Source organism: Muscardinus avellanarius (genome assembly GCF_963383645.1).
Source record: "Muscardinus avellanarius genome assembly, chromosome: 14".
NCBI classification, from domain to species: domain Eukaryota; kingdom Metazoa; phylum Chordata; class Mammalia; order Rodentia; family Gliridae; genus Muscardinus; species Muscardinus avellanarius.
In genome coordinates, this window is record NC_137800.1 from 43,084,473 (window position 1) to 43,108,190 (window position 23,718).

Below are 23,718 nucleotides of genomic sequence, written 5' to 3' on the forward strand. Positions count from 1 at the left end.
TTTTCCAAAGTTTTTTATATTTCTGGATGCAAAATCTATGTTAAATATAAACATAGCAAACTCATGGCTTTCATTTTCTTAGTGTTTTTTAGACAAAATAATTTTTTAAGTGGTTCTAAGGATGAAATAGAGGACCTCACACATGCTTTGTAAGCACTTTACCACTGAGCTCTACCCCCAGACCAGAAGTTAATTTTAATGTAGTTTTATTTATCAACTATTTCTTTTATTTTGGTTACCACTTATATTCTAAGAAATTTTTTCCTGTCCAGCAGTCATGAAAACAAGTACCTAAGCTGTCATCCAAAAGGGTCTGTATTTCACATTTAGGTTTATGATTCCGCTTGAATTGATTTTTTGTATATAGTGGGAGATAGGAATTGAAATTTGCTTTTTTCCATATGTGGCTCAGAAACACTTAGTAAGAACATCACACTTACTCACTGCATTGTAAAGGCACTTGTCATAAATCAAATGACTGTATAAGCATGACTCTGCAATATGCACTATCAGTCTTGTTGCATATTTTTTTGTAAAATGAATACTATAAAATCTTAAAGACCCATGATAACGATTGATTACAATTAAGTATAAATTCCTAGTATTATTCCTCTTCTTTAATGTCTTAATTATGCTACTTTTTTACCCTTTATATGCCATTAAAATTTAAGAATCCCTTTTTCAGTTATACACACATGTGTGCGCTCACGTGCACACACACACACACACACACACACACACACACACACACAGCTGAGATTTTCTCAAGATCAAAATAGGTCTCTTTGCAATGCTGAGCTCTCCATTCTATAAACCTGTCAGACCTGAGTAACATTTGGTAGCTTTCAGTGTAGAGGTTTTACACTTCTGATGTGTTTGGGTGGTGGGGGTTAGCAGAGATTGGACTCAGAGGCATTCTATACCCTCAGTCTTATTTTATTTTTTATACTACAACAGGGCCTCACTAATTTACCACATGCTGGCCTCAAACCTGCAATCCTATCTCTGCCTCTCAGGTATTGGGATTAAAGGTGTGTGCCACCACACCCAGCCTTTACATATCTTTATTGGTTTTTTCTTTTATTTTCAATGTACACTGGATCTATCAAATGCTTGTATGCATATATCAAGGTGATCAGATTTCTTTCCCTCTTTCCTCTTAGTGCAGAGAATTATACTGGTATATTTTTACATATTAATTTTATATTACCGAAATGAATACTTGATATACATTACTAGTTTTACTTATCAATTACTATAATTTCTATTTTTTTTTTGTGGCACTAGGAATGGAACCAAGGGGCATTCTATCTCCAAGCTACATTTCCACCCCTATTTTTTATTCTTTATTCTGAAACAGGGTCTCACTGAATTGCAGAGGTCCCCACTAAGTAGCTGAGGCTGGCCGCGAACTGCGATTCTCCTGTCTCAGCCTCCTGGAGGCTAGGATTACAAGCGTGCGCCACCATGTGCAACTATAATTTCTAATATTTTGATTGAAATTGCATCCATATTCACTACCCTATCATTTTTAAATGTCCCTGTCAGATCTTAAAATCAAAGTTATATTTGCTCCAAAAATAAAGTAGCCTTGCTCTTTTTCTACTCATGAAAAAGAGTATATATCATTGGCATATTTTTTGTTTGCCAAAATTAGTATTAGTAATGGATTCTGTATTAGTATTAGTGATGGATTCTGTTACTTTAACCAGGGGTAATATGCTGACCTTCTTTTTCTTGTATTACCTTGGTTTATTAAAGTTGTCCAACCTCCTTGAGAACATTAACTTTGTTGTAAATGTGTCACTGCTTAATCCACTGCATTGAGTACTGCATCATGGTTAAGTGATGAATCTGACAAAGCTCATCTATGCTTGACTAACCCCAGCCATTGAGGGTTTTCAAGTAAAAGTCAGGTGGGCTCTATCTGTAACTTTTAATTCACAAGACTGCGAAATACGCTAGTCTGCTTTTCCAAAGCTTTCTGCTAAGGATTTTAAACCATCCTCGCTCAGCAAATGTCCTAGGATTCAAGACTTGTGAAGCTTCTGCCAAACTCTGCTTGTTTTTCTTTTTCTCCTCAGTATCAGATACTTGAGTATTTAAAATTTTAGGTAAGATAAGACTGTTCTTTTTGAGTTCTGACTTCAAATGAAAATGAAGACTAAAGAGAAATATAGAAAACAGTAATAATAGAAAACCTACTCAGATAATCTGCTGTAGTTAGTTCAAAGAACATCTTCAAATGTAGTCCCTTTGAAAGGCAGTTTGGTTTCTGGATTTGTATATTCCTACAGAGTTATAAAAATAGTTCCATCGTGGAAAACCAAGATTGTGGACATATGTTCATCATATAATTTGTTTCCTTTTGATAAACATATCTGATTTACCTCCCTCTCTATGGAAAGTCCCTGAGGGCAGAGCCTCTGTCAGAGTCTTTCTTGTCCTATCTTTGTAGGTCCATGTGGTTTTTTTCATAGCTCTAAATACATAGTTGGCTTTCAAATTGTAGTTGATTGTTCAATGAATGGATAAATGTGGATTAAAAAATAATACACTAAAACCCCAAATTATTATTTTAAACTTGATCAAAATGCAGAGAATGTAAATTGGCATTTTTATGAAAAAAAATGTACTAGTACCAGTCATGGCACACAGTGCTATGAATATTAGAGAAAATAACCACATTTTAAAATCTCCTTAAACCTAGCTATATTTATCGTTTTAACGTTCACTCACTATTACAAGTACTATCAGTGACAAAATTTCATTAACTTGATTAGCAGTTAGATTGATTGACAGTGTGCTATGGAATATTATTGCACATTTATAAATGCTATGGGATAGAATGGTATAGGATAGTTGTAAACAAGCATTAAAGTTGTAAACAAATATTATGGACAGAATATAGTTGTAAACAAATATTCTGTAAGGGTAAGTGACCAACTGGAAGGAAGTGACCTGAGAACCCACTAACCAATCAGAAGAAAAGCAAATAATCCAGCCATGACTACAAAAAAAAAAACATAAAGAAGAATGGAAAATGGGACCCAGGTGTGGTGATGCACTCTTGTAATTCCAACATTTGGGAGGCTGAGACTGGAGGATCGTGGTTCGCAGACAGCCTCAGCTACTTAGTAAGGCCCTTTGCAACTCAGTGAGACCCGGTTTCAAAATGAAAAAAAGAAAAAATAGGGCTGGGGGTGTAGCTCAGAGGTAGGATGCCCCTGGGTTCCATCCCCAGTACCGAAAAAAAAATAAATAAATAAAAAATGGAGGCCAGCTCAATGCAAGTGAGACAAGTGATAGCCGTGGCACACAGATTTGAACCCAGCATTCAAAAGAGCATGCCTTAAATGACCTTTGTCAGGCACAAGGACCCTGCCCCTAAGGAGAGAGACAAGCCCCTCCAGCCTGCCTCTTAGACTAGGAGCTCTGGAGCCCCAAGAGTCAGTTACCTGGAGGGGGCCCAACAAGGACAACTAGGCCATGGACAATGGTGGACCCTCTCTCTTCACAGGCTGGACTTCCTATTTAAAATTTTGCTTGTTTTCTTACTGGGGACTGAACCAAAGGGCATTCTACCTACAAACTATACCTTCCGGGCTATTTTATTCTTTTATTTTGAAACAAGTTCTCACTAAGTTGTGGAGGGCCTTCGCTAAGCTGCCAAGGCTGGCTGCAAACCTGACATCCTCCCATCTTAGTCTCCAAGTACTGGGGTTACAAGTCTGTCACACCACACCAGGTTCAATTTGGACTCTGAACTAAAAATGAGTGAACTGTGTGAATGCAAACTTAAAATTTGTGTACAATTAATGAAATATGGTTTGACTTGCCATTTGACCAAACTCTGCCAGGGACAGACTTGAACATTGTGTGGTTATTACCCTCTTTTGTTTTATGATCAATAAAGCTGACACTGGAAAGACACAAGTTGTGCATGTCCCTTGTCTTATGATGCAGAGCACTTGTGACACTCATTCAACAAATGTATATTGAGCACTTTCTACCTTTCAAGCACAATACAAAATATGAGTGATACATGCATAAAACTGACATAAATCTCTACCTCACTGGAGTAAGAGAATACTTCCAAATTAATAAACAATCAAACACTCGACAATTCTTGAAGTGATCATTATATCACACCTAGGTCTCCACAGACCGATGGTGACCTAAAATACCACTCATCTGAAGGGTCTTCCTCTAAGCATGTTTTCCTTGTTTTTCATAATGAGCTTCTTAGCTTCTACAGTTCTCCAGAGAGTCACTGTATTTCTTCCCACTTCATCCATAACAACTTGTGCTTATTTAATTATTCAGTAAAATGGACTTGAGGAAGAAATTTAGTTTGGAGGAAATGTTTCATATTATGTAGTTTTGTTTGCTTTGTTTTGATTTTTTTACTTTTTTGTGGTACTGGGGATTGAATCCAGAAATATTCTACCTCTGAGCTATAGTCACAGAACTTTTTATTTTTTATTTTAAAACAGGGTTTGCAAAGTTGCTGAGGCTGGCCTTAAACCTGTGATCCGCTTGTCTCAGCTTCCCAAGAACTGGGATTATAGGCAGAGACCACCATATCAAACTTTATATTTTATGTAAAAAGAAAGCTCTTAACATGCTTTAAACATGTTTGGGTTAGCCAGGCATGGTGGTACATGCTTGTAATCCCAGTATTTGGGAGGCTGAGACAGGAAGATTGCACAGATTCAAAGCCAGCCTCAGCTACTTAGTGAGGCTCTCAGCAACTTAGTAAAACTCTATTTCCAAATGAAATAGAAAAATAGGTGTGTAGAAAGCCCCTGGGTTCCATCCCCAGCACCAAAAAAAAAAAAAAAAGTTTGGGTTTATATGTTTCAGAGATTTCTAGAATGCCATTGATGCAGACTTGAAAAGCAAAAGTTTTTATTTTTTTCTGCAAAATTCAAAATTTAAATAAGGCCATGAGTTAATGTGAAGATGTCCTAAGTAATCATAGTCAATAAGCTATGAGTGAACATAAAAAATTCAATACTGTTAGCCCTCTGCATGTATGGGTTTCATATCTGCAAATTGAACCAACCACAGATCAAAAATATTTAAAAATTATTTGATTGTATTAAACATATACATACCTTTTCTCTTGACATTATTCCCTAAGCAGCATAGTTTGCAACAACTATATACACATAGTAGTTAATATACTAGGTACTATAAGTAATCTAATGCTGATTTTAGTAAATATAAAAAATGTGCGTAGGCTACTAAAAAAAAAACTATGCCATTTTATATGAGACTTGAGCTACTACAAATTTTTATATATGCAGGAGAGGGAGGGTGTCTGGAACAATCCCCTACAGATAATAAGGAATCTAACTAGACAGCAAAAGATTTAATATTCTATTTGATATATATTATATAATTCTTTTTATGTTCAGTATCTTTAAAATATATACTTTAAAATATATTAATATATAAATACTATTAAATTTAAATTATATATTTTAATATATATTGATGCTATTAAATTTAATTTATATAATATATTAATTTATATTAATGCTATTAAACCTAATAGAATCGCTTTACTTAGTTAACAGGTATGTAAATGATAAGAGTAATAGCAGAAAAGCTTATCAGAGAACTTTATACACAATTCAATTTCTACTATTCACAAGTGAATTATTTGTAGTCAACTTAAGAATTTGGTTAAAATAGAATGTTATCACTTCATTCATACTCAGACTACATACTGCATTTTAAAGAAAAAAGGTTGGAAGTATTTTATGACCCTTTCGGCTACCAAGAAAAGCAAGTAAGTCTAAATGTTTAATTTCATATAAAGGAATTATACATTAAGGATAACTGTTTTAAAAAATATCAATAACCACCACTGAGTTTGGTTAAGACTAACAGTAGCGTAGAATGCTGTGGATTCATGTACTGGCTCTTTACAGTAAGGTTATCAAACAAAAGATTTATTCAACACATTCAAACACTTAAAAAAAATTTCTAAAAATGTCTATCCAATAACATGAGTATTCATATAATGTTTTTGAGTTACTGAGGTAATTGTTTCTCTCCACTACAGAAAATTAAGAAATAGATTTATCAAGTTTACCTTAAAATATAAATTCATTATTGTCTTTAAATCTTTAAAAATTCATTTGTCTCTAAATAGAAATTATCTATTAGAAAATAGACATTCTTATCTTCAAATAGACAAATAACTGGACAAAACTATGAGTCATCAATGAATAGTTACTTCACTGAAAAATAAAACAGTACCAGTAATTATTTTCCCTTTCTTCCAATGTGAACAAAACAATAAACCACAGCTACACTGACCATATTTATTAAAAGTTATATAACTTTAAGTTTTAAAGAAATTCCTCTTTCAACCCTATTTGAAGTCAAAGCCATTTTAAATGGCCCAAGGAAATATAACCGTTTTGATGAAAGACAATATGTGTATGTCATAGATGCTCGCGTGAAGGTGAAAACTGTATAAAAATATATGCTAACCTTCAACATTTAAAATTTTCATAAAATTTTAGTAATTAAACTGATACAATTTCTTTGAGGCAGAAGAACAATAGGGTATATGAAGCATTCTACCAATATAGATCAGCAATATTAACAGGCAGGAAACAACTTCTATCCTACTGTGACTTACTGTGATAATAAAGGTAAGGTTATTAGATCTTTTTAAAGATGATTTATCTTTCATGTTCTTAATTGCAAATCCTTAGTGTATTCCCCTTTGTGTTCAAAATAAACTTTACTACTTACAAAACTAGTATTTTCTGGAGTGTTTTTGTTTTTCTTGCACTGGGGATGGAACCCAGGGGGTTTTCTACCTCTGGGCTATACTCCCAGACTTATTTTATACTTTATTTGGAAACAGGGTCTCACTAAGTTGCTGAGAGCCTCATTAAGTACCTGAGGCTGGCTTTGAACCTGTGTGAGCCTCCTGTCTCAGCCTCTCAATCGCGGGGATTACAAGCGTGTGCTACCATGCCCAGCTTATTTTCTGGCTTAAAATGACAGTAATCTATGAAGAGCTTTAAGTGGTCATAAAGATCTTCATTATGGGCTACAAAACATACTATTTTAACTCATTTTGATATTGCAAGTAAACAAGCTTTTACAAAACAATACCTTATAAACATTTCCTATTATTTTTAAAATGAGGTAGTAGTAGAGTTCAAGATTTTACTCAACCATATTTTACATAAATTTATCATAAATCAGGTAAATGTATATGTTTATAATCTACCATTCTCTGTTTAGAAAGTGAGAGAACACAAGGAGTGAAACCTGAACCAATCAACACTGTATATTCTGTTCATAAACAATCATTAGCTTCCACAAGTAGTAGTAAACAACCCTCCTCATTATGAAGCCTCAGACCAGGAGGATTTACTTATTAGTATCCTTTTATCTCTCTTTTCTTTATTTCAGGACCCTGGAAGCTCTAATATGTATGCATTTTAATATTTGCATATCTTATTTCCTCTCTGTCAGGAAGTTGCAAGCTTTCTGTAAAAACTAGACCTTAAAGCAATTCATTTCATTCTTTTCCTATCTATGAGTCATTCCTTTCCCCAATACACATTTTATTCTTATCCAAGTTATGAGTCACATACAATAAACCAAACAATAAAAAGAAAGAAAATAATAGTCTTAGAATATAGCTTAACCAAAACTGACATCTCATAACACTAAAATTCCCATGGGATGTACTTCTGAACAGGTTCAACTGTAAAAAAAGCAAAAATCAAAAACAAAAACAAAAAAAAAAACAAAAACAAAACCAAAACCCCAGCTACCTATAAGTCTTCTTCTGAATAAGGAGAATGAAGGTAGAGAATTTGCATTGCCCTTTCTCATTAATTATTCACTCTTCTTTATACTTAATCATATACTTACTTATTGCATTACTGAAGTGATCTAATCTTATTGAAATATCATTTTTGTTTCCTGTCATTTTGTGTTCTCTTCTGTTTGGTATAATGTTATTTCTTCTTTTCATACATGCCCCACTGATCAACATCAACTCTTCTCTGGTTCTGAAGTCTGTTTCTTTTTTCTTCTTTGTAGTTTATTTCTTTAAGTATTTTCTCTAGTGTTGGTTTTGAATTCGTGAATTTTTTGAGACGTTGCTTATCTTGAAACACGTTTGTTTCTCCATCAATTTTGAATAATAATTTTGGTTGGAAGTTGCTTTCTTCTAGGGTCTGGATCACATCATACCAGTCTCTCCTGGCATTCATGACTTGGGTTGTATAGTCTGGGGTGATTTTTATTGTTTTGCCCCTATCTGTCACCTGTTCCTTTGCTCTGCTTTTAAGATTCTTTCCTTGGCCGCTATGTTGGTCATTTTGATTATTACATGGTGTGGGGTGGGCCTTCTTTGATCTTGTCTTAACAGTGTTCTATATGTTTCCTGAACTTGTAAGTCCAAGTCTCTTTCCATGTTTGCAAAATTCTCCGAAATTACTTCTCTGAAGAGATTATAAATAACATTGGTCTGTACCTCTATCCCTTTTTCAATGTCTTTTATCTGTTAAGATGTTTATATTCTCTCATAGTTGTTGAATGTTTAGGTTTTGTTGTTGTAATGACTTCTGTATGCTGTTGAGTGTGCTTTCAGTTTTAAATGAACTGTCTTCTAACAGTGATATTCTGTATTCCATTTCATCTAATCTTCCAGAATTTCTTTCTTTTGCTGTCTTCATTTATTGACTCTTACATTTCATTCCAAACTTCACTCTAATTCTTTCTTAGTGTCTCCATTTCCTCTTTCATTTCCTGTACACTTGCTTTGAGCTCTTTCATCATATTGTAGATCAGGATTTGGAATTCTCCTTCTTGCATTTCTTGTAGGTCAGTATTCGTGATTTGCATTATTTCTTCACTATTCCTAGTTTTCGTATTTTCAGGGTTCTCAGGCTTGTTTTTCTGATGTCTTGGCCTCTTGTCTTTTGTGGATATTATGTCTGATCCAATCTTAGTAGTGGGAATTTAGAGGTGTCAACAGGTAAAGAGAGGAGTCTGGTCTCTACAGCTAGAGCTGGGCTGGGCTGACTTCTCCCCATTCACCATGATTGAGAGGGGTGTAGTGATCCCGGAGATCCTACTAGTTGGGTTTAGTTTTAAGCATAGGTTTCCCCCCCACACTTTCCACTGAACAGAGCCTTAGTCTGTCTGAGCCTCTGCTATGTCCAACATTAGACTCTATTCTCATCTTTCTGGATTGTAACATAAATCTCAGACCCAGGAAGTTTATCAGGGCTGTGTGAGTCCCTGGGGGTACTGGATTGGGTGTTTTCCCTCTGGAACTATAACTTCACATATGGTATTATTGAGAGCTGCTTTGGATCTTTGAACGGTGTGGTAATCTCAGCAGCCATTACTCCTTCACTGGTATGAAGTACAAAATCTCAGACTCAGGGAGTTTATCAAGGCTGCAGGCGTTCCTGGAGGCACTGAGCTGGGTGTTTTCCCATGGAACTGCAACTTCTCTTATGGTGTTATTGAGCGTTGCTCTGGATCTCTGGGGTGTGTAGTAATCTCAGCCACTCATTTCATGTCCTTGTTTTCCTTTTTGTCTCTGGAGTCCGGTACAGTGAGGCAAGATGGTGCTGCCGCAACACCCAGCACAGCAAGGCGGGTGCTTTCTTTTCTGCTCTCTGGTCGATCTTCTAATCTTCATATTCATTTTCCCTTGTATTTATCATTTTTATTCCTCTACTTATAGTATTTTCTGACTTTGTACAATGGTGTTTTTGAGGCAATGGAGATCAGGTGTCAAAAGGACTCATTAGTGCTACTTATCTTGGTCGCCATCTTCCCGGAAGTCAGGGTATTTTCTTTAACTAAACCTTTATCATCACTTCAATTATTGTCTGAACATATTATTAGTTCTCTAAAGCCACTGGGAGCAGGCATATCTGCCTAGAGTCTGTTCTCAAGTAAATGTTTGTGGATGTTAGGGTATGTTAGGCTATCTTCTGCTATGCCAAGTTAAATACCGTTCAAAGAGTCAAAGTAAAAAAAAAAACAACATCTGAATGATTTAACAGAGGATGTAAGAAAAGTGATCTGCTAAGGTTTTCAACATATATGTATTATATAAATGTTCTGTGCATTTATTTGTAAACATAATGGGTCATTATATACAGTTGGTTAAATATCCAACATATATGTGGACAGATTTAAAAGAAACCCAATTGTATAAGAATACAAATCTTGGATTTAAAACTCAGAATTAAATCACTTTCTAATTATGTGAATATTAGCAAGTTGACATTAACTACATTTTTGTTTCCTTGTTTGTAAAACAAAGATAATATATTTTCCTTCATATAATTTTTAAGGGATAAGTACAAAAACATACTCCAAAGAAGAGATTCCATAAAGAGTAATGCCAAATATTACTAATAATATAATAACTGCAGGGTTTCTCGCAAAGATTAAGAATTCAGAGGGGAGAGAAAATCATTATTTTGGTGGACTAAAAGAGTGATGAGACTTGGAATAATATTAATGTTTAAATGCTAAAGTAGTTTTGATTTTCCGACAATTTAAAGAGGTAATATATTTTTACCAAGAAACCTGAGTAGCTTCACTGAAGGAAGCAACTTGAAATTTAGCCTGAACAAAACCCAAAATACTGCTGAACTTAATAAATAAGGTGATTTATTCACCCATAGTGGCCCATTACTTTAGAGGATAACTAATTAATCTATCTTAACTCGATAATCAAGTTTGAAAAGATTAAGAAATTCATAGCCAGGCATGTTGGCACACTCCTGTAATCCCAATACTTGAGGGGCTAAGACAGGAGTATCTTAAGTTCAAAACCAGCCTAAATAAGTTAGTGAGACTCAGCAACCTAGGAGAAACACTGTTATAAAATAAAATATAAAATAGGTAGGACTGGGAGTATAGCTCAGAAGCAGAGTGCCCCAGTTTTAATCTTTAGTATCCCCCCCAAAATGAAAAAAAAAATTCTTAATAAATCTTACCTTACTCTTAAAAAATCTAATTTCAAATTTATATGATCTCCATCTACAAGAAGGGCAAAGAAAGTGTGTATGTATGTATGTGTGTGTGTGTGTGTGTGTGTGTGTGTGTGTGTTCGTTCTACTGGGGATTAAACCTAGGGCAATTCTGCCTTTTGATGGGGAGTGTCTATATAGCACCTAAGGAGATTCGGCCTGAGTGGCCTACGGCCTAAGGCAAAACTTTAAGTAAAGTGATTCAGCAAAAAAGGGGCAAAGATGGTGCCTGGAGGAAGCTAGGAAGGCGTGGTTTCCCCATTCATTATGGGTGGGGAGACTGAGCGGTTTTTCCCTTTCTACCTTTAAAGGAGCTTTCCGCACACATGAATGGCTCATGTACTGGCCTGGGATTGGCTGTAAACTACGTGCTAGTGATCTTTATCCCGGATAGGATAGGCTATTTCTCATGGAAATTTCCCTCGTGGCTTGGTACTATATAAAGAACTGGTTGGAGAGAAATAAATGAGATCTCACTTGACTTGACTCCTGGCTCATGGGTTTGTGTTTGAGTCATCGGTACTCATCATCTCGTCAAGCCCCGTCAGCTGTCGGGCAGGATTCCCGACAGCCTTTGAATTACACCCCTAGACCTATTTTAATTTTTATTTTTGAAACAGTCTCACTAAAATTCAGAGGGCCTTGCTAAGTTGCTAAGAATGAATGCAACCCTGCGATTGTCCTGTTTCAGCTCCCAAGACTGGGATTACAGGCATGAACCACCACACCTAGCTACCAAAGAAGTTCTGTTTGAATATCTTAAATTCTAGCTATTATTGAAAAGAAAGGAACTGCTTTAAGGTGACTATTGCATAGGCTGATTCTCAATCTGTCCTATTATTTTTAATTCAGTCTTCAAGACCCCTACCTACCTTTATTTAAAATAAAATGAAAAGGATAAATGGTCCAAAAAGGTAGAATAAACAAACGGACAGTCAGCTGTAAAAATATGTATTATCAAAGTCAATCAGTAAGCCAAACATGAGAAAGTATATTATATACTCATTTTCAACATTCTGTTTATAAATATACCATTCATATAAGATTTACTTTAATACCATATAATTTTCTATTATAAAGAAATTTTTATTTTTAATTATAAAAATTATCTAGTATATACAAACCCTAATGATTTGGGGATATTGACTATGAATTCAGAAAAATGGCTGAAATCTAATGTTATATTATTAGATCCCTACATTATCTTGAATTTTCCATGTGAACAGTTATATCATGGACAAATCATATTATATGTAAGTAATGCCATGCCTTTTCCTTCACAATTGTTATTTCCAATATTTCTTTTTCTGCTCCTGTACCTTTATTCCACTAATAAAATGAAGAAAAGCAAACTACAGGCAGCATTCTAAATTTTCATTTAAGTATTTGCTAGAGATTTTAATAGACTTTTACCTAATTAAGAATGTTCACTTGAATTTATAGTTTGTTAACCTTTTAAAACCATGAGTGATGAATTAAAAGTAATTTGTATGGCATCTAATCATACTCAATCATAATCACATTTCCCCTTTAAACAATTAATGTGATGGCTTACAAATAATTTATACTTCCCCAAATGCTTAAATGCTTAACCTTTCCTACACTAATTTTTGGTGGGCAATGATTTTTTTTTAACTTTTGCTTCTATATTCATAAGCAAGATTTGTCAGGTGCATGTCACCTACTCTAATGTTTTGCCCATCTCTTCTCTAAGTTCAATTTGTTCTTAGGGTCTTCTGTGTAACTGTAACTATTTTCATTCTCCATAGCAAAATTTTTTCTCTAAGTTCCATAAATTATGTGGCACCCTTTTTCTGTAGGTAAATATTGTTCTCATTTATAAATTATTTTTATAGATGTGTACAGACATTGTTAAGTCTTTTGTTTATATTTGTATTTTTGTTTTATTTGTATTCTTGCTTGTATTTGAATAAGGTCTATTTTTCCTGAAACAGTTCTTAGATGGCAGATTTCAGAATTTACTGGTTCAGTTTTTGTCATTAAGGAAGCTAGCTGCTTCCTTAAAGTATGACACCTGAGCATAACCTTGTCTGCATTGTCTCTTAAAATCTGAGTTTAGGTGGAATTCTACCGTTAAATCTCCACTTGCATTCATTGATTGATAAGCCACTGATACTAAAACCCACAATCAATACCTTTCTAAGTGACTCATTTAGGTGAGACACTCACTTGTACTTTTGGAATTATTCTATTTGGGGGTTCCTCAACATTGTCTAAGGTGTTATTTGTCACTTACCCAGATAACCAGATAAGGTATCCATATAGAAGGTCCAAATCACAACTTTTTTTATTTTATTTTATTTATTTATTTATTTATTTATTTAGTGGTACCAGGAATGGAACCCAGGGGCATTGTACCTCCGAGCTACACCCTCAGCCCTAGTTTTTGTCTTTTTATTTTTGAAACAAGGTCTCACTGAGTTTTGAAGAGCCTCGCTAAGTAGCTTAGGCTGTCCATGAGCCACAATATTCTGGTCTCAGCCTGCCAAATGCTGGGATTACAAGCTTGAGCCATCAAAACACACTCAACTATTTCTATTCAGAGTAGCATCCTCATTTTCTGGGAGCATGTATTTGCTGCCAGTGTTTGAGATCTGCCACCCTTACTAAGTCTTTCGTCACTCCCTACTCCTCATGAAGGGACACTAGAAAAGGGAGCATCTTATGCTCTGCTGGTTTCCATTACTTTTGGCAAAATTCACAAGTAACTGGAGGTATGGCCATTTTTCCTGCCTTCTAGCCATTTTTAAGTTAGCTTTCAGAGGGTTTTTTTTTGTTTTTTTTTTTGTTTTTTTTTTTTTGCTGTTCTTTATGTGCTTAATTTCCAAAAGAAAAATGGGAATGTTCAAACCTAAACTAGAATAATAATCCAAAGAAAACTTTAAATATGAAAGAAAATAGCCTCAAAAAAGAAATTGAGGTTTATAAAGAATGAAACCGTGTCATTTGCAGGAATCTGAATGAAACTGTTAAGCAAAATCAGCCAGACACAGAAAGATACATACTATGTTTTCTCTCATACGTGAAAACTATTTTTAAAAAAAAGAAAGATGACTGGAAAATAGAAGAGAATACTAGGGAAGGTAAAGGAAATGGGAGGTGGAAGACAGGTTAGTAGGGAGAATGGATAAAATCAAAGAACAATATATGCATGTATGTCACAGTAAAACTCATTCATGTATACACTTAGTATCACTGAATAATTGTAAAAAATTGTTAAAAAAAAAACATGACAAATTTTCTCTTTTACTATTCTATAAAAAATTTCACTTAGTGAAGCCCTCTGCAACTCAATGAGACCCGGTTTCAAAATAAAGAATAAAAAATAGAGCAGCGGTGTAGCTCGGAGGTCAAATGTCCCTGGGTTCTATCCCCAGACCTGGAAAAAAAAATTCACTAAATAATATAATCCCTTCATGAACACTTCTTTTAAAATGATGAAAAAGAAAACTCAGAAACAAATCGGCACACTTAACAGCAATTTTTTTTTTTTTTTTTTGACAAAGGGGTCAAAAACATACTATGGAAAAAAGACAGCCTCTTTGAAAAATAGTATTGGCAAACTGGTTAAGCATATGCAGAAAACTGGAAATAAACCCCACTTTCTCACCCTGCACAACAGTCAATTTAAGAAGGATTAAAGACTTGGAAATCAGACCAGATACAGCTCCTTAAAGATGTCATAGGTCTAATATTTCAACACATAGACACAGGTAAAAACTTTCTCAACAAGACCTCAAAGGCACAGAAAATTAAAAGGAAGATCAATATATGGGACTGCATTAACTGAAGAGGTGTACAGCAAAAGAATCTATCTAAAACCTCAAGAGAGAGCCAACAGAATGGGAAAACATTTTTGCTAACTACTCCTCCGATAGAGGAATAATATCTAGAATATACATAGAAGTCAAGAAATTCACAGCTAAGAAAACAAATAACCCATTCAAAAACTGGGCAAATGAGCTAAATAAATACTTCACAAAAGAAGAAATTCAAATAGCCAATAAATGTATGAAAAAAGCTCAACATCATTAACAGAAAGATGCAAATCAAAACTATCCTGAGATTTCACCTAACTCCAATTAGAATGGCAATCATTAAAAACACAAACAACAACAAATGCTGGCGAGGATGTGGAGAAGAACTCTAAGACATTGTTGGTAGGATTGCAAATTAGTGTAATTACTTTGGAAATTGTTATTGAAGATCTTCAGAAGAATGGGAATGATCTTCCCATATGATCCAACGATACCACTTCTGGGTATTTACCCAAATCAAATTAATGCATGTGTATCTATGTTCATAGCCACACAATTAATAATTGCCAAACTATGGAACCAACTAAGATGTCCATAAACAGATGAATGAATTACAAAACTATAGGATAAGTACACAATGGAATTGTACTCATCCATAAAGAAGAACAAAATTAGGTCATTTGCAGGGATATAGATGGAACATTATGCTAAGTGAGATTAGTCAGTCACAAAAAGTAAAAGTCAGATGTTCTCCCTAATATGCAAAAGCTAGGGAGAAAAAGGGTCATAGGAAGAACTCTAGATGAAGAAGGAGAAACCATAAATTAGCAAATAAGGTGATCTGAGGGGGACAGGAGAGGGGGAAAGGGAAATTCCCTAATGTTCATGAAATACATTCATAAACATATCAAATATGAGAAGGAGGGAGGAGGGAGGGAATGAGGTAGAAATTGGGTAAGGACTAAATGAATGAGGTGCACATATATGTTTCTACCATCTTTTACCCCATTAAGATATATGACTACAATGTACCAATAAAATTTTTTTAAAAATCTAAAGTAAAAACATAAAAAATAGCCGGGCGTGGTGGTGCACGCTTGTAATCCCTGCGCTTGGGAGGCCAACCTATGAAATATTTATGCTCATTTCCCTATTTGTCTTGTCAATAGTTATTTGTTAATAAAGGTACCATAGAATCTTTGTGATTTTTTTGTCTTTTATTTTTCACTTGTTATACGTTCAGTTTTTTTCTTAATGTAGTTTAGGCAATATTAGCTATATGTTTTCAAGTTAATCATAGTAATATCTATTTTGGCGAATTTCTCCCCCCACCTTTTCCTGATGTATAACTGAAAAATAAAAATGTATATGTTTAAGAGAACAAGGTATTTTGACCTATATTGTGGAAATATTAAAACATTATCAGGCACCGGGCCTAGTGGCATACACTTGTAATCCCCGCGCTTGGGAGGCTGAGACAGAAGGATCACACAGGTTCAAAGTCAGCCTCAGCAACTTATTGAGATCCTGTTTCTAAATAAAGCATAAAATAGGTCTGGGAGTATAGTCAGGAGGTAGAAAGCTCCTGGGTTCTACCCCCAGGACCATAAATACATACATACATGCATATATACATAATCAGGCTAATTTAACCTATCCATTACCAAACACAATTACTGTATTTTGAATATGTTGAAAGATCATTTGAGACCTACTTCAGCAAATTTCAAGTATACATTGTTATTAACAATAGACCATGCTATACATTAGATCTTAAAAAATTATTCATCTTTTATAACTTCAACTTTGTACTCTTTGTCCAATATATACCCATTTTCTCAACCCTTCAGACTCTGCCAATTCCATATACAAGGGAGATCATACAGTATTTGTCTTCCCATGTCTGGATTATTTCACTAAACACAATGTCCTCTGGGTTCATTTATGTTTTGCAAATGGCAGAATTACATTCTGCCATTCATTTACTGACAGACATTTGATTCTATATCTTGGCTATCATAAAGATTGAAAACAAACTTCCTTCTGTTTATTGGGTGAAACTAGAGTATATCCTTAATATCTCTCTTCATGACTATTCACTTCTAAATTTTATTTTATTTTATTTTATTTTATTTTATTTTATTTTATGTTTGGTGGTACTGGGGGTGGAACCGAGAGGCTTTCTACCTCCAGACTATACTCCCAGCCCAATTTTTTATATTTTATTTGGAAACATAAATATATTATATTATATTTTATAGTGAAACAGGGTCTCACTAAGTTGCTGAGAGCCTATGTAGCTGAGGCTGGCTTCAAACCTGTGCAATCCTCCTGTCTCAGCCTCCCAAGCGCGGGGATTACAAGCGTGTGCAACTACGCCCAGCTTCTAAATTTTAAACATGCACTGAATTCAAGCCAAGGAAAATTAAAATAGTAAAAAATTTAAAGTGACATTTAAAGATGTCACTTTAAATGTTGGTATTTTTACCTGATTCATCTGTCTGCTTGCATTTACTTTTTTGTATATGTGTGTAGTACTCGAGATTGAATCCAGGGGTGTTCTACATCTGAGGTACACCCCAGTCCTATTATTTTTTTATATTTGAAACAAGGTCTCACTAAGTTGCTGATGGCTTCACTAGGTTGCTAAAGCTAGCTACAAAGCTACAATCCTGCTGTCTCAGCCTCCTAAGTACTTAAGATTACACCACAACTGGATGAAATTTACTTTTTAGAAACATCAAATGACTGAGACTTTCCTTCAATCTAGTTTTTATAGTTGTGTCACTAGGAAAGAAAGTTTGGATTGTTGGCCGGGCATGGTGGCGCAAGCTAGTAATCTCCGTGCTTGGGAGGCAGAGACAGGAGGATCGCGCTGGTTTGAAGCCAGCCTTGCTGGCTTAAGAGACCCTGTTTCCAAATAAAAAATATATAAAAATAGGTCTGGGAGTGTAACCCAGAGGTAGAAGGGTTTCCAGGAACCCTAGTACCACCAAAAAAAAAAAAAGAAAAAAAAAGAAACTTTGGATTGTGTTTGTTTCCTTAATCTTAAACAAAAGTAGACTATTTTAAAACCAACTTTTCTATTTTCTTAGTACTGAATATTAATAATTCTTCAAATATAAAATAATGTCCTTTTATCACGTTTTCCAATTTTTGATAAAATTTACCATATTATACAAAGAAATAAAGAGAAAAATGGGCAATGTAATAACTTACAAGTGACACCATGGCCCAACCAGTCTTGTTATAGATGAACTCCAAGTTGTTCCTTCTTAAATAGAGCAAACCACCAACAAGTGACACTAACAAGGCCAAGGCAATGGTGCCTGAGTAGTTGGGTGGACGGAAAACTCGAATCTGCAAAAATGTAATGAAAGTATAAGAAGTGAAAGAGAAAAGATATTAAATTTTTTTCTTGACCATACAAATACTAGTCCTACCAGTATTCAACCCAAAGAACTTAACTTTCCATTTAAAAAGTTGGAACATTTCACCATTTTTACATCTGGAATTAGCACTACTTTTACACTTTTGTGTCAAAGATATATGCTTTAAAACATGGCCACGTAAAAGACTGTCCATTTTGTGTGAATACACTCAAGCAAATGCAAATCTTACACATATAAATCAACCCTGAGCTACTGTGGCTCACCCATATTATGGGCAACATGGCAGTATACTTGTATTATTTCAAGTTGGGATTTCTTAAAAGGCTGTTTTTAACAAGTTTCTTAAAATACAATTCATATGCACCATACAATTCATCCACTCAATGTGTATAATTCAATGAGTTTACAGAATTGTGTAGCCATCACCATGGTCATTAGAAAATTTTAAGCACCTCAATCAACCATTTGTCCCCCTAACTTCCACTCTTATGTTAACTACTACCTACAATTTCTGTGTAAAAACTAGGAGTAAAAAGAAAAGAAAGGTGGATGGAACAGAGGCAGATCACTAGAAGGAGATGGGTGTGAGGGGGAAGGTAATGAAATTGACCGAATTATGTATGTGCATGTACAAATAAGGTGAAAATGAATCCCACTACTATGTATAATTATAGTGCACCAATCAATTAAAAAATAAGTAAGTAAATATATAACCACTGATAAACAAGTGAATGAAATGTAGATGGAAAAAGTAGGACTCTAGTGACAGCCAACCATAAATACAGAGAGCTAGAAAATATTTTTTTTTCTTTCTTTTTTTTTTTTTTTGGTGGTACTAATGTTCTTGGAAACCCTTCTACCTCCGGGCTACACTCCCAGACCTATTTTTTTTTTTTTTGAAAACAGGGTCTCTTAAGCCAGCAAGGCTGGCGTCGAACCTGCACGATGATCCTCCTGTCTCCGCCTCCCAAGCGTGAGGATTACAAGCATGCCCCACCACACCCAGCGAAAATAGAATTATTTGCATAAATTACCTATACATTGTTAATTATAAAGGAGGTGAAAAAAGAATGAGTAATTACACAGTGAAAAATAGGGAAGACTTTGATCAGACATTCAAAATTTATTATCACCAATGAGGGGTATCTTGTGCCTAGCGATGTGATTAAAATAAAATATAGCCTATGCAATACTGTGGTTCCAAAAGCATAGGCAGAATCCAATATGAGCAAACATCATGCAGATCACAGAGAAACTTCCCATTTAAAAAGTTGGGAAGACTATATTCTGTAAAAGGTTGATATCTTTAAGGATAATAGGCTATAGAAATGTTCCCAATTAAAAGAGAGACTTAAAGGACATTACAACTAAGTGAAATAATTTATTCTTGAATGGATCTTTGAAGGTGTAAGAATGTTACAAAAGATGTAACGTTCTAACTGGAATTAGATATTAGAATCCAAAAATTTTAACATGGGTAATAATACTTCAAATATAATTATTGTACCAGGGTAAAGCTATAAAGTTCATAACTGGTCTGTGTTTATGTATTTCTGGGAAATACAATCATTCTAAGTATTTTCTCAGCAAAAAGAAAAAAAATGTGAATGTGTAAAATTCTAAAATTTGAAATATTTCTGAATAATTTTTCACAAAATGTTATCAATTGCACATAAGTGTGACAGGTAGATTAGATTCAATTTAGTACTCTCAATATTACCCATCATATGTTACACCAACTAAATGGAACATTGCATAGTAAATGATTTACTGCAATATTTCAAAAACTGACAAGAATTAGGAAATAAATTCAGTCACCAAAATATCATTAAAATCTCTGATAGAAGTAATAACATAAATGAATGATGGTGATACCAGACAAGAGAAAACCACCTTGACTCAAAATAAATGTGTTTATATTTTTTGTTTAAAAAAATACTTGTAATACTTCTAGCATTTAAAATAACTGGCTAATATTATTTAATATGGAAAATATTGATGATATTAAAGGAAAATAACAATAAGCCTTTATATAGCCATTGTCATCAACATTTTGGTTCATCTTCTTCCAGAATGAGCAGTCTGTTTCAACAAATATTCATATTTACATTCGAAAACAAATTCTAGATCATACCACAAATACTATTTTTCTGGTTTTTTTTTTCTAACCTACCTTTTCCTTTGGTGGACTATGAGCTTTATTCTCTGTGAAATACTGTTATAAATAATTTTTGGCTCTGCCAAAGTGCATTTACTGTGTCTTATTTTTAAGCATTTGATTTGTTTTTAATATTTTCCACTAAAAGGAATGCTGTTAAATATTTTCTGTGGCCAAGAATTTGAATAATCCCTATTATATACTTAAATTCTTTAAAGTAAAATTGTTAAACTTAAATTCATAACAATCAAGGTATGACATAAAGTGCTTGAATGGTTATACCAATTTATAATCCCAAGAGTAGTATTTGTGAGTAGTAAATCCTGTTTGTAGTTGTACAAAATAGGTTAAAAGTTTGCCTCTTGCTTCTTAACTGGAATTTCTTTGATTACTAATAATTCTGAACCATTTTCATATGTAACTTATGAACTTTTTAATGATTTTAAAATATCAATTCTAAAAAATCATATGAATGTACCTGATCAGTGTTCACCTTATCAGTTATAGCTATCAAACATAGTTTTCTCTATGTAAGGAGAAATATCTGCACAAAAATTTTTAGAACTTCTATGGACTTGTTTACAATGCTCTAAGAAATGGAGCTAATCAGTCTGTTATAACTGTGAAAAATAAAGCGTACATGAACATCCGTTCTGTCAGCAATCCATTTTGCTAGTTGTTCAGCTGCAAATCCAATTCTTTGAAGGTCAAAAGTATCAGCTCTCTTGGGTCTGCCTTTTGGAGGAAAATGCATGAATGTAGGAGCAGAGTTCATATTGAGCTGTAAAATGTGATAAAGAATAATAAATACAGTATCATCCCAACATGTCTTATATATAGTTGATCTAACTAACAGTTTATGCTGTTTTGCATGAATTTTGTAAAGATAACTTTTATTATGAAAATCCAAATGGATTTCCAGAATTAAATTTTTGTTTTATTCATCTTAAAGCACTACTGAATGAAAAAGGTGATGAATTTAACTAAACTCTCTGAATTGTCACATTTAACATACATCATATTCTCAATCTTATCTTCTATATTTTAAATAGCCATTTTATTCACATTTTAGAATTGTGCAATTAAGGTAAAGAAAGAAGTGACTAAATGTAAAAAATTGAAATATTTCGAGTTGGTAACACAAGGGTTAATTCATTTCTTAGCAGTTATTAGAATCTGGTAAAAAGAAAATAAGGACATTAATTTCAAACACATTATTAGATTGAATTCCTTACTAAAAACTGAAGGATTCCTTTTTGTGATGATGATCACTAAGCAACAGAATCTGGCATTTTGTTTCAAACTACTTCATTTCACCAAAGACTACAGAAGAAATTCAAATAGTCTTTCTGCTCAACTTCTCTATTAATTCAACTCTCTTAAAATGGTTACATCTCAGAAATGTTTTCTATGGGTAATCTCCCTTTGAAAAGTATACTAAATAGAACATTATTCTAATATAAGTAATGCTTATTAACTGTAATATCTAAAAATATATTAGGTAATTTGTATTAACCTAGATATGAACTAAATACTATATATAAAGTTTCTGCTGCCCAGCAGTTATTAAAAAAATACCTTAAGCTGGGCGTGGTGGCGCACACTTGTAATCCCCGCGCTTGCGAGGCTGAGAAGGAGGATCATGCAGGTTCGAAGCCAACTGCGCTGGCTTAAGAGACCCTGTTTCCAAATAAAATATAAAAAATAGGTCTGGGAGTGTAGCCCAGAGGTAGAAGGGTTCCATCCCCAATACCACCAAAAAAAAAAAAAAAAAAAAAAAAAAACTTAAAATGGAAGACCAAGAAATTTTTGGCCCTTGACTTGCAATAAAGTTCTTGTTTCCTAATTATGAAAGTCAAAATCAAATTAAATTACATGTTAGATAACAGCTGATGTCAAGGTAAGGTTACAGCATTAAAAGCTTAGCTATGACAGTAACAAAGTTTATAGTCAAGACCAAAGCAATAGCTCCTCTCCTACAAATAAACTGACTACAGAATTTCTCATATTCATAAGATGACTTTGAATCACTTTGTGGAGTATTATACAGTTTAGGGAAAAAGCTGAATATAAAATCAAACCACATGTATGGACTTGGTGTCATTTTAAAAGGGAGAGTTCACCACTTTGCCTCTCTCTTGCCTTCTCCAAAATCTGCTGTATGATAATACAACGAAAAGATCCTTGCAGGATGCTAGCATCTTAAAATTAGAATCTCTATCTTCTAGTACTTTGAGCCGATACATTTCTGTTCATTATAAACTACCTAGTTTCAAATATTCTGTTACAGCAGTACAGGATGTTTAAGAAATTATTTTTCTGAAGGGATAATCAGATTTTTTGTCCTGTTTCTCTTCCTGTTCTCAATTCCTCCATCATAAATTTTAATTCTTTTTATAAAATTTAGAGTTAATCAACTTTTGCAAAAATTAAATAGTCTTGGGAGGGGAAGGGGCTACATGCTAGTATTATTGCTAATGCATGTTACTATAATAATTTACTATATATTTATACATCAAGCATAGAGTTAAACATCTACTCAGTATCCCATTTTAATCATTCCAACAGTCCTATGAGAAATGCTCTATTATTTTCCTCTTACAAATGAGAAAATAGACACTATGAAGAGGTAAACCTGGAATGTGAACTTGGACCTTCTGACTATATCATGATGTTCACTCCACTATATCATGATGCTTTTGGAAATTTACCACCATGGATAAAAATTTCACAAGATCTTTTCATAAATAAGTTTTTATAAAGTTTGAATAAGTGCATAATACTAAGTTATAACAATAAGATCATACAATATGGTACAAACATGACCAGATAACATGTATCATATAAGGCACATATATACATTTTCATATATACATACGTGTTTTATATGTATGTTATAAATATATACATGAAAGATGTTTCATATATAGGTACGTATGTATGTGTATATGTATATGTATGTGTGTGTTTGTATGTCAGTACATCAGTAATCTATCTTATTTCTTTTCTCTGCAATGAGGAGCTTACATGTTATGGACATGTAGTAATACTGGTTAAACTGAACAAACCATCAAGTTAACAGTTTGTTTCTTCCCTGTACTTCCCCATTCCAGACTCTATTCATTTGTGTTTTTCTCATGCATGCACAAGAGACAACTATACCCAAAATGTAAATATATTACAACGGAGAAAGACTTCCTTATCCTCCCCTAATTAGAACAATCAAAAAACCCACATGAAAGCTTAATATTCTATAGTTTTAGAGTTTTATAAAGGTCATATAATTCAAAGTCTTCATCTTAATTAAAATGAGGAAATTCCCTAAGGCTGCACTGAAT

The 23,718-nt window shown here is 33.8% G+C and overlaps 1 protein-coding gene across 1 annotated transcript in view; it reads right to left on the reverse strand.

Annotated features, from left to right (window-relative positions):
- Window positions 1–23,718, reverse strand: part of TUSC3 (tumor suppressor candidate 3) — a gene marked incomplete at its 3' end in the record, with an annotated part of 159,697 nt that overhangs the window by 61,446 nt on the left and 74,533 nt on the right. Inside the window, exons 4-5 of the mRNA XM_080710637.1 lie at window positions 21,021–21,161; window positions 18,050–18,190 (exon numbers count right to left, since the gene is read on the reverse strand). Coding sequence (XP_080566763.1) covers window positions 18,050–18,190; window positions 21,021–21,161 — 282 coding nt within the window. The remainder of the gene's footprint in view (window positions 1–18,049; window positions 18,191–21,020; window positions 21,162–23,718) is intronic.